Consider the following 12147-nt stretch of genomic DNA (forward strand, 5'->3'; position numbering starts at 1 on the left):
ACAGGTAGTCCTAGTCCTCCTCCAGACAATGACGATCCTGCATCCGCCATTGTGGTTCATCAACGTGCTAAAGTCATGCTCGACTCCTTTGCAAAGGCTCCTCTTCTTAGGAAGCATCCTGGGTATTGTGCAGTTTTAGACCTTCCCTTCACCCTGACGAGTCCAGGACATTTGAGCTGTGATCCTGATGCTCAGCCCTGATCTTCCGTCTCAGAGAGAGGAGCTCTGAGGGTTCTAGGCCTCTTGGCATCCTGCTACTTAATTATGCAATGTGGCATATGCAGTCTATGCAGTGGTACCTGTAGTCTCAGTTGGCCCACCAGCAGGGCAGCTTATATGATTCCAATGAGGTTTTGAAGGAGAGTGGAAAAGTCTGGCAGTGATGGCTCAATTGCGTTTGGACAGCAGCAGCCTGTCTGGAACCCAGCCAAAGCGAATCATGTTGACGGATGCATCAGTGCTTGGATAAGGAGGTTGTCTAGGATCGATGGAGGTCAAGACACTGGTCTTCAGTGGAGGCTCAGCTCCACATGAGCCTGTTAAAGTGGCGAGTCATTTGCCTGGCTCTGAAGTCCTTTCTCTCGTTCATCAAAAAGAGTTTGTTTCAGACTCTCGAAGACAACACCACTGCCATGTGGTACTCCAAGAAGCAGGGTGGGCTAGGTCGTGGGTCAGGAGGCCTCCAGAGCTGGCTGGAATTACAGCTGGTTTCCTGGTAGTGCACCACAATGCAGATACTTTGTGTGCCAGAGCGGACACGCTCACCTGGCGGCAACTGGTAGATCACCAATTACGGTTACAGTCCGAGGTGGCACAAGGCATCTTCCAGCAATAGGGAGAAACCTGGCTAGATCTGTTTGCTACCGAACAGACCACACAATGTTAAAACATTTGTGTGCTGGAGTTTACAAATAGGATCTCTCTTGGAGATGCATTTTGGATATACTTGAGCCCGGGGTCCTATATTTTTTTTCTGCTGCTACTTCTGCTGCCCTCAGATCTGAAGATGAGGGATGACCAAGCACAAGTCAAAAACAGTGTGTTATCTGGAACTTCTGGTCCTGAGCATCTGTCCTCTGATCAGGCCACCACATTGGAAAAACTTCCTGTTGATACTTCGGGGTAGGTCCTGCATCCGAATCTGCACCTCCATGAATGGACATTAAGTGGCGTAACTTGACAGCATTCAATCTTCCTTCCAAAGTTGTGGATGTCATCTTTGTTATCAGATGTCTTTCTACTAAGTCTGTGTACACTCAACCCTAGTGCGAGGTTGTGCTTTACTGATCCATTGTAGAACAATTTGTGGGATATCCTGTTTGTTTTATCTTTGGCCCAGCAAGTACTGCATTGGGTACAGTTAAAGGTTATTTGACAGCCCTTTCGGACTTTTTATGTTTAAATGACCCAGCATCCCTGTTCAAATCACCCATTGTGATGAGACCTTTGAAAGGTTTAAATCATATATTTCCTCCAAGATCTTTCATGAAACCACAGTGGGATCCTAATTTGGTTCTCACTTTCTTCATACACCGCATTCAAACCCATGCACTTCTGTCAGGACGTTTTCCAACTTAAAAAACTATGGGCTATATTTATATTTCAGCTGATGGATTACTTTGTCACATAGGTGACAGATATCCTGTCCGCCGAAATACAAATACCATTATTTCCTAGGGAATTTATATTTTGGCGGACCGAATTTCTGTTACCGTTGTGAGGGAATAACCCATCTGCTGAAATTTTAATCAGGCCCTGTGTTTCTAATCGCTGTGATTTCAACTTGTTGCATTAACAGACTCAGAGCTTTCTTGTTGTAGCGACTTTATACCACCTTGTTTCCATACCAAGTGATCCTGTGCTCCACGGGGCCTTCTTGCCTAGAGTGGGTGTGGCTTTTGACATAGAACAATTTATCACTCTTACAGCATTATTTGCCGTGCCTCATCCCTAGGAGGAGGAGAGACTCCACCGGCTGGATCCTAAAAGAGCTTTGAGTTTCTGTATTGATTGCACAAATATCTTCAGGTGCCCGAACAGCTCTATGTAGGGTGTGTTAGGGGCAAAGAATGACAAGGCAGTGTAAAAATTGACTTTGTCCAGATGAATAGTCTTCTGTATGAAGATCTGCTATGCACTGGCCAAGATGCAGCCTCCAGAGGGTTTGAGCGCACATTGCCAAGACTGCTTCCGCTGAACTGGCACACAGTGTCTGTACTTGACATCTGTCAGGGTGTAATGTAGATGTCAGTTTATGAAGCATTTCATTTTTTAGAGCCAGGTCCGATGGAAAGGGCATGTCACTTGCTCGGGCCTGGAGGGTGCTCTGAGTTGAACCATTCCATAAACCCGCCAGCATGGGGGAGGTACTGTTTTGTCATGTATTTTGAAAGTGAGTCAGTTGCTTACATTGAGTTACTCTCTTTCTAGTGGATATCCTATCTAACTGCTAATTCCTCACTGCCCTCCTTCCTCCTTGCTCTGTCATATGGCCTCCTTTCCAATATAAAAATGTCCCTATTGGTTTCACTGATTATTGGTGGGCTCCACGTCAGTGCATGGACAAAGTCCAGAAAGAAATTGACATCAGTGCTAAAAGGTAAAGCTTTTATGCAGCTTTGTTCATCACTTCCAGAGTGGAAAGAAGTCTGTCCAGAGCCACACGATGCTACTTACTGGCATGCATGAGCAATGCTGTTACATCTTCTGGATCCTGTACAGCAACTGTTGATATTCTAAATCTGAGGAATCTGCGGTGAGATGAAGTATTCGCAAGAAAGAGTATTACCAAAGGCAAGTAGCTTGTTTACCTGTCACACAAGCTTTCCAGGTACATCTCAAGGGGAAGGCAGCTCAAGTGCAGAGACAACACAACACAGATATTCTGCCTAAACAAACAGGGCACATGTGCTGTCCAAACTCGGAGAGACTTGCAATTTGCGAGTCGTAGTGTGACTCACAGGGATGGTGGCCTGCTGGAGACAGCAGTCCACCATGTCTGTGACTGCTTTTAAATAAAGCAGTTTCTTTTTTTGTAATGCAGCCCGTTTTCCTTAAAGGAAAACGAGATGCATTACAAAATGAAAAAAATGAAACGTTTTCCATGTCATTCACAAAGGGGAAGGGGTCCCCTGGGGACTCCTTCCCTTTTGCGAATGGGTTACCACCAGTGTGATACTGGTGGTAACTGTGATTGCATCGCGCTGCGACTCGTTTTGTGAATTTGATGTTTGTGAGTCTTTTCATCTTTGTTTCTTCCTCATTCCACTAACGAGTAGGATCAGCTGCCTCAAAGAGTATTGGGATCATATTTATTTAACCCCATGTGACAGACGAGGGTGGATGTTCACCTCTTGGTGGAATTCGGCAGCACTAAGAAGGCCAAGACTGTTTTGAAACTTAACATTTCGTGCTGGGTGATACTCTGTATCAAAATCTGCTATATCTTTAGCAAGAAAGATTCCTTTGTGGTCATTTGTTCCCATTCAACTAACTCGGTCTTCCTCCTTGGATCTTGCCAAACTTTTCCAGCTGTCTGTTTCCCAGATGGCTGCATGGTCATCTTTGCATACTCTGGAAAGCCCTCTTGAATCAGGTTTCATGCACTTTGTGGATGCGCACTCTTACCGCAGAGTCCTCACTGCTGTCCTTTCTCCTCCCAATGAGTTGATGGTAAGCAAATATATAATCTGCTGTGTTTGTCACTGTTGTTCTTCTCTGAAAAAGAATCAGAAACTGTCTCCAGCACCCATGATCTCCTGGCCTCCCTTCTTCAAGTATAAGTTTAATAGGTGATAAAGTCCCTTGAGTCACACAAGCAGGTGCACGTGCTCTCAGCAAAAGTAAACAATATAAATTGGAATGAAAATATGGAACAGCCGGTAAATAGAAACTGACAAATGCACAGTAATGTAAAAAATGGATGCAAGCACTAATAGCATATAACCACAATGCTCCAGTGTTGTCATGTTTGGAGGAGGATTGGCAACTGATTTAGTAGGGCGCTGTCAGTTGAGGATGGAGAGGTTGCTGGTAAAGTTTTCTCAGACAATTTGAAGACTCCAAAGATAATTGATAAGGTAATTACCTGGGGGCAGGGAAGATTAGGTACCCACACACATATTGTTACTGAAGGGAACAAACATTCTCTTGTGCATAGCCCATGGACGTCAATAAATCCCTTTACAGGGAATCAGGAGCTCATTTAACAACTTTGTTATGAAATGTTCGAATTACTGAAATCTGCAGAGCTGCTATCTGGAGATCAACTCACCCATGTATTTGGCCAGCACATCTTTCTTGATTCACCCTGCAGGGTGGACACCCAAATGGGCCAGGCCTCTCAAACTTCTTTCATGAATTTCCTTGTCCTTTCGTGTTTGTTACCGTTCCATTGATTGTTTTTGCTGCCTGTTTTCTGGGGAATAACGTGCTCTGCAGTTCTGCGTTCATGAGTATCCGTGCAAATCCCTGAGACCGAGAAGGAAAAGTTGAGTGCTTGTAACCTTGGTTGTTCATCATAGAAATATGAGTTTCTATATTTGAGGAAGGCTGATATAGTTTCTGTATTCTTTTTCAGATCTGTACCAAATGTGTGCGCTGCAAGAGCTGCGGCTCTACCACTCCAGGCAAGGGATGGGAGGCCCAGTGGTCTCATGATTTCTCCCTTTGCCATGATTGTGCCAAACTATTTGCAAAAGGTAAGTGAGAACTGAAGCCTGAGTATTATAGTTTCTTGTGTTTTAGAGGGGGCTCCTCTTTTTAGACTGCAAGTTACATAGTCTCAGGAAGTCCTGCCTTGTCTGAGAAACTGAGTGGGCCAGCACAGTTACTTGCAGTGTGGTCTTCTCAATAAAGGTTTATACAGGGTTATGACACAACAGTAGAACAATTCATAACAGTAGTACTGCAGTCTTCAGTATAGTTACTTAAGTATTATTTATGTATTCATTAATAGCACATGACAGTCAGTAATTGGTGCATTCAGTTTGCTAGCTGTGACCAAGGAACATTTCACTCTGAGGGAGATTAAACTATGAAATTCTCCTAATACCACCAGAGGGGCATCATGTCAGATGGGTAGACCAGTGTTTTGAAAGGTGTCAAATATTGCATGGAAGACGTTAATGCATGCTGATTTTATCCAAACTGTGTACAGTTCTGTATTAAGGGTTTTTTCTTTGTCTTAAAAATTAAATTATCTCCACTGATATCAGACCACTTAATTAAACAGAATTAACAATGTATTTCAAACAAACAAATTATGTCTATCTATAGGCAATATTGTCTTTCTATTTTTAGGTTTCAGAACATTTTTAATATGAATAAAATACAAAATTGTTTTAAGAACTACAAAGAAGCAGCATTGATCCTTCAGTTGTTTGGGAAATTGATCTCATTGTCCACTCCTTATATCTAAAAGAAAAAAACTGTCATCTTAAGTTAGCCATAAGCCACCACATGTACCAGAATGACAGTAGCGCTTCCTGTTCTGTTTTTCCCCATTTAACGATGAAATTCTCTGAGCACTGGCCTCTGCCTTTTCAGTTTTATTTTTGTGTTAAAAATGATTATGTAAGGCCGTTTTATTTCTTTTTTCTTTTTTGCTGTGCTCAACATTCTTAGTGTCCTTTTTCATTATGAACTTCATTTTACTACCTCTCAGGTTTAGAGCATAGTGGAGAGGTTTTACTTTTTTCCCAATACGGCTAATTTTGGGTTGTAACAAAATTGTTTCAGGGGAGGGAAAACATTTAAAGGTAATTCTATGCTAAACCTTTTCTAGGCTTTTCCTTGTGTCTTCAGTTGAACTTTGCAGGACCCTCCGGGAGGCTATTGCAGCACAGGAGTTTAGTGAGCTTCCTTACCAAAATACTTGAAAATTACACTCCCTCTGTGGTTGTTCAAGGATACAGCCTAATATTTTCACTGTTACAGATATCTTTGTGGAATTAACTTCGAGGATGCCTGGACATCATTAATGTGTCCTCGACTTTTAAGGTCCCTCAAATTGGACTATATTTGCCATATCAGGGGAAGTGGGACTGTTTTGACATTTTAGGCTTCCAGACATTGACGGTTATCTTAGTCAACTCTGACCAGACATTCATTGTAGTGGTCTATTTTTCAGTCTGGTGCTCTTTAGAGCTTTAGCCCTTAAAGGTGCAAGTTCCTAATCACACCCCATTGCAGCTCGTTCTCAGAAGGTGCAATTTTCTTTCCCTTAAAGTCTGCCTTTAGAGTTGATGCAAAAGATAACATTGATGAACCCTCATGGACTACACCATCTAGAAGAGGCTTTAATTGCAACTATGAACTTTAGATAGGTCTTCTTCTGATGGATACTTCTATTGCCAGGGTCCTCACCTTATTAATCTTCCCCAGGTGCTATGGGTCTCAAAACTTTGCAGCAGTACTCCTGTGCCTACAGGTTATTCAACTGCTCCAAGGCGAATACAGCTTCTCCCTGAATATGATGTGAAGGAGTCATATATGGCACTACCTGGTGCTCTGAAGTTGATTATTTCTTTAGGTTGAGTGCACAAGCGCTTTTCGACCTGTTGTAAGTATTCTGTGGGCTTTTAACCACAACCATCTCACTCCCATCACTTTCACTTGTTTGTGGGCTTGCCTTTCAAAAAATCCATTGATGTCATTGATAAATGCTTTACGTTTGTCCCGCCTTGCAGCAGTTTTGTTACTGCCTTGCAGACTGACCCTGTTATGTGGATTATTGCACGATAGCCGATATACGTCAACATAGGTGAACTATTTTTTTCTTTTGTCTCTCCCCCTTCGTGCTCCAAGGCAGCCATGGTGCTCACAGCGCCAACTCCATATGATGGTATTGAAGCGCTAGTCACATTGTTCACACTGTTACCTAATCAGACGTAAAAAAGAGCATTCAGAAATCCTCAGAGCGGCTCTCACAACACAGCGGGAGAGCCGATACTCCAATATTCACTGCACTCTGGAAACTCACCGCCTTATGCTTTGCAAGCCATTACTTTTAGAAAAAGAAGTTTGCTCATAACTCAGCCTGTGGTGATTCTAGAACAATGGGACCTCCACCAAAACGTTCAGACAATGTGCTCTTTCTATCTACATCAGCTCTGGGTCCCCACACTAGGTTAGTGGGGACCCCAAAATAATAACCCCTTCCACCTTCTTGAGCTCTCTCATGGCTGGAACTTTTTATTTTACAACTGGAAGTAGTTTGTATTTTAAGGGCCTAGTTTGTAATATCATTGAAGTAGGCCTGTTAGCTCAGGAAATATGTAAGGCACTACGCCCTCTAGGAGCTTAATATATGGTTACACTCCATTACTTTCTGCCATCTTCTTATTTTCCTTTTGGTTATACCCTCTAGGGGCTAACTATATGGTTACATGAACGTGTTTCTTACAAATGCTAATTTAATTGTGGTGTCCACTAAGGGCTGTTCTAAGCATTACAATCAATATAGTACCCCTCACTCAGCACATATACTTCTTGCCAGCTTGTGTGTGCTGGTGGGGAGAAAATGACGAAGTCGACATAGCACTCCCCTCAGAGTGCCATGCCAACCTCACAATGCCTGTGGCATAGGTAAGTCACCCCTCTAGCAGGCCTTACAGTCCTAAGGCAGGGTGCACTATTACCACAGGTGAGGGCATATGTGCATGAGCACTATGCCCCTACAGTCTCTAAGCAAAACCTTAGACATTGTAAGTGCAGGGTAGCCATAGGAGTATATGGTCTGGGAGTCTTTCAAACACGAACTCCACAGCACCATAGTGGCTACACTGAAAACTGGGAAGTTTGGTATCAAACTTCTCAGCACAATAAATGCACACTGATGCCAGTGTGCACTTTATTGTAAAATACACCCAGAAGGACATCTTAGAGAATTAGGAAAGAAGGCAGACAATTGGGTCAAGACTAAGGTGACCAAGACTTCCACAGGGGTGACCAAAAGAAAGGGGTCACAAAGACTCCCCAGGGGAGGAGTGTTGAGACATCCAAGGGAAAAAGTAAAGAGTCTTCTACAGGGCCCAAAAAACCTGCTCAGGAGGGAGGGTCCAAAGTGTCTTCACAATCCTCATTTGGGTACAAGCGTAAAAACTTTGATCCCAAAAAGGCCTGGTGTCGTAGCTGTAATCAGCAGGGACACCAAACTGGAGACCAGGCCTGTCGCAAGAAAGGTTCCACTTCTACTTCTACTCCAGTTAGCGCTGGAATAGCCACTCTCCAGGTGGGATCAACAGTGTGCCCAGAGCTATCAGGGTCCACACTGAAGCTACATTAGTTTCTGAGGGTGGGGTGGACTAAGCCACACTAGCTGCCTGGCCCCCTAATATGCAAAAATACAGGCAGCAACTCTTGATTAATGGGACTAGTGTAGAAGCCCTGAGGGATACAGGTGCCAGTGTCACAATGGTGACAGACAAACTGGTTTCCCCAGGACAACACCTGACTGGACAAACTTATCCAGTGACCAACGCTGACAATCAGACTAAAGTACATCCCATGGCTATGGTAACTTTAGAATGGGGAGGTGTCACTGGCCTGAAACAGGTGGTAGTCTCCTCTGCTATCTCAGTAGACTGTTTGCTTCGAAATTACCTGGAGTCCTCAGCATGGGCTGAGGTAGAACTCAAAACCCATGCAGCCATGCTGGGTATCCCTGAACGGGTGTGTGTCAAGACAAGGGCACAGTGCAGTGGAAGAATGGCCCAACCCTCCAAGAGAAAAGGAAAGAAGACTAGGGAACCAGCTTCAACACAGCACAAGAAAAAGAACCTCTACTCCCAGGAAGAAGTTCTGCCCTCTGAGGGAACTGAGCCCATGGAGTTGGAACCTTATCAGGTTGAACTCTTAGGCCCAGGGGACCCACAAGGGAACAGCTGTGTAAGGGGCAAGAAACCTGTCTCTCTCTTGAAGGCCTTAGGCAGCAAGCTGCTGAGGAAACAAAAGGAAAAGTCAGTGGAACACACAGGGTCTATTGGGGAGATGGACTCATTTACACTGAGACAAGAGATCCCAAACCTGGTGCCACTAGGAGTGGTAGTGCCTCAGGAGTTTAGGGAGTTCACCCCTTTGTTACAGCGCCACAGGGCATCCTAGCTAGTGGAGATGCCCGCACCTCTGGCACCTGCCCCCCCCCCCCCTTTTTGGCGGAAATTCTGAGGAGATAATGAGAAAAACAAGGAGGAGTAACCCCCCAGTCAGGACAGCCCCTAAGGTGTCCTAAGCTGAGGTGACTTACTTTTAGAAATCCTCCATCTTGTAGAAGGAGGATTCCCCCAATAGGATTAGGGATGTGCTCCCTCCCCAAATAGAGGAGGCACAAAGAGGGTGTAACCTCCTATCAGAAACCCGACGCCTGTTTGCACTCTGCACCCAGCCGCCGTTGTGCCGCTGAGGGTGTACTTTCTGTGCCTGCTTGTGTCCGCCCCGGTGCCCTACAAAACCCCCCTGGTCTGCCCTCCGAAGACGCGGGTACTTACCTGCTGGCAGACTGGAACCGGGGCACCCCTATTTCCATTGAAACCCATGTGTTTTGGGCACCACTTTGACCTCTGCACCTGACCAGCCCTGAGCTGCTGGTGTGGTAACTTTGGGGTTGCCTTGAATCCCCAACGGTGGGCTACCTTGGACCCAACTTTTAACCCAGTAAGTGTTTTACTTACCTGTGAACTTAACAATTACTTACCTCCCCCAGGAACTGTTGATTTTTGCAGTGTCCACTTTTAAAATAGCTTATTGACATTTTTGTCAAAACTGTACATGCTATTGTGATTATTCAAAGTTCCTAGAATACCTGAGTGGAATACCTTTCATTTGAAGTATTACTTGTAAATCTTGAACCCGTGGTTCTTAAAATAAACTAAGAAAATATATGTTCGATGGCATCTGTCGCTGTAGATACGCATGTTTTGCATAGCTCGCCATCTGGTGTTGGGCCGGAGTGTTACAAGTTGTTTTTCTTCGATGAAGTCTTTCGAGTCACGGGACCGAGTGACTCCTCCTTTTGTCTCCATTGCGCATGGGCGTCGACTCCATCTTCGATTGTTTTTTTTCCGCCATCGGGTTCGGACGTGTTCCTGTCGCTCCGAGTTTCGGAACGGAAAGATAGCTAATTTCGGAAGATTTTCATCGGTATTGTTGCGTTCGGGATCGGCGTAGTTAGATTCAACACCGCGTCTAAGATCGAAGCGCTCCGGTGCCCTTCGGGGTAATTTTTTCGATCCCCCGTCGGGGCCTGGTCGGCCCGACCGCGTGCAGAAGAACGCCGATGGAACGGACCCCGTTCCGTTTCTGTCCCAAATGCCACAATAAATACCCCTATACAGACCAACACTTGGTCTGCAACCTGTGCCTGTCACCTGAGCACAGTGAAGACACCTGCGAGGCCTGTCGTGCGTTCCGCTCCCGAAAAACACTCCGGGACCGTCGAGCCAGAAGACTTCAGATGGCGTCCGCGCCGACAGCCCACCGGGAGTTCGAGGAACAAAAAGAGGAGGGAACCTTTTCGATCCAAGAATCGGACTCCGAAGGATTCGACGATACACAAACCGTGAGTAAGATGTCGAAAACCACTCAGAAGAAGATTTACAAGGCCCAGGGGACGCCACTGCCACCAGGCCATGGCTCGACCCATAAATTCGGTGACCGACCGTCGGCACCGAAAAAGGCCCAAACAGTGCCGAGATCGTCCGACTCCGGTCGAGACACCGGCACGCAGCCTTCTCGGGACCGAGAAAGTGCTGGAGACAAGCATCGACACCGAGATACCGGTGTAGACACGGCTCGACGCCGAGACAGCGGCACCGAAGAAGATCGACGCCGAGAGGTTTCGGCCCCGAAAAAGAAAAAAAGTCACCTCGGAGCCGAAAAAAGATGCAGACAGGGTTTCGGTGCCAAAACAAACTGCAACCGACCCAGTTTCAGGCTCTTATACAGAAGAGCACTCGCTAACCTCCCAAATGCAAAAGCATAGGTTTGAGGAAGAGCTACACTCAACTGATGTAGACCATACGCAAAAGCGTATTTTCATACAGCAGGGGACAGGAAAAATAAGCACCCTTCCCCCTATTAGAAGAAAGAGAAGATTGGAGTTCCAAACTGAACAAACACCACAAACAAAAGTGGTGAAAAAAGTTACCCCACCACCCTCTCCTCCACCTGTGATTAACGTCTCACCAGCACAAACTCCATTACATTCCCCAGCTCACACCACCATGAGCCAGGGTGACCAAGATCAAGACGCATGGGACTTATACGACGCCCCAGTGTCAGATAACAGTCCGGAGGCATACCCTACGAAGCCATCTCCACCAGAGGACAGCACTGCGTATTCTCAAGTGGTGGCTAGAGCAGCACAATTTCACAATGTAAGCCTCCACTCAGAACAGGTCGAGGATGACTTTTTATTCAACACACTCTCCTCCACCCACAGCTCCTACCAAAGCCTGCCTATGCTCCCTGGTATGCTCCGGCACGCAAAAGAAATCTTTAAGGAGCCGGTCAAAAGTAGGGCAATCACACCAAGAGTGGGAAAAAAGTATAAGGCGCCTCCTACAGACCCGGCTTTCATCACTACACAGCTGCCACCAGACTCTGTCGTTGTAGGAGCAGCTAGGAAAAGGGCCAACTCCCACACATCTGGAGATGCACCACCCCCAGATAAAGAAAGCCGCAAGTTCGATGCAGCTGGTAAGAGAGTCGCAGCACAAGCTGCAAACCAGTGGCGCATCGCTAACTCCCAGGCACTACTTGCGCGCTATGACAGAGCCCATTGGGATGAGATGCAACATCTCATTGACCATCTGCCCAAGGACCTACAAAATAGGGCAAAACAAGTGGTTGAGGAGGGACAGACCATTTCCAACAACCAAATCCGCTCCTCCATGGACGCTGCAGATACAGCTGCACGGACAATTAATACATCTGTAACTATCAGAAGGCATGCATGGCTCAGAACGTCTGGATTTAAACCAGAGATTCAGCAAGCAGTTCTCAATATGCCTTTTAACGAAAAAGAACTGTTCGGTCCAGAAGTGGACACAGCGATTGAGAAACTCAAAAAAGACACGGACACTGCTAAAGCCATGGGCGCACTCTACTCCCCGCAGAGCAGAGGGAATTACAGCACATTCCGTAAAA

The 12147-nt window shown here is 45.8% G+C and overlaps 1 protein-coding gene across 2 annotated transcripts in view; it reads left to right on the forward strand.

The window, feature by feature from the left end:
- The window catches only part of KMT2A (lysine methyltransferase 2A), a 1244888-nt gene that overhangs the window by 690222 nt on the left and 542519 nt on the right, over positions 1 to 12147 (forward strand). For both annotated transcript variants that reach the window (XM_069224744.1, XM_069224745.1), the window contains exon 13: positions 4580 to 4700. In XM_069224744.1, coding sequence (XP_069080845.1) covers positions 4580 to 4700 — 121 coding nt within the window. The remainder of the gene's footprint in view (positions 1 to 4579; positions 4701 to 12147) is intronic.

The sequence above is a fragment of the Pleurodeles waltl genome, chromosome 3_1 (assembly GCF_031143425.1).
Source record: "Pleurodeles waltl isolate 20211129_DDA chromosome 3_1, aPleWal1.hap1.20221129, whole genome shotgun sequence".
Taxonomy (NCBI): domain Eukaryota; kingdom Metazoa; phylum Chordata; class Amphibia; order Caudata; family Salamandridae; genus Pleurodeles; species Pleurodeles waltl.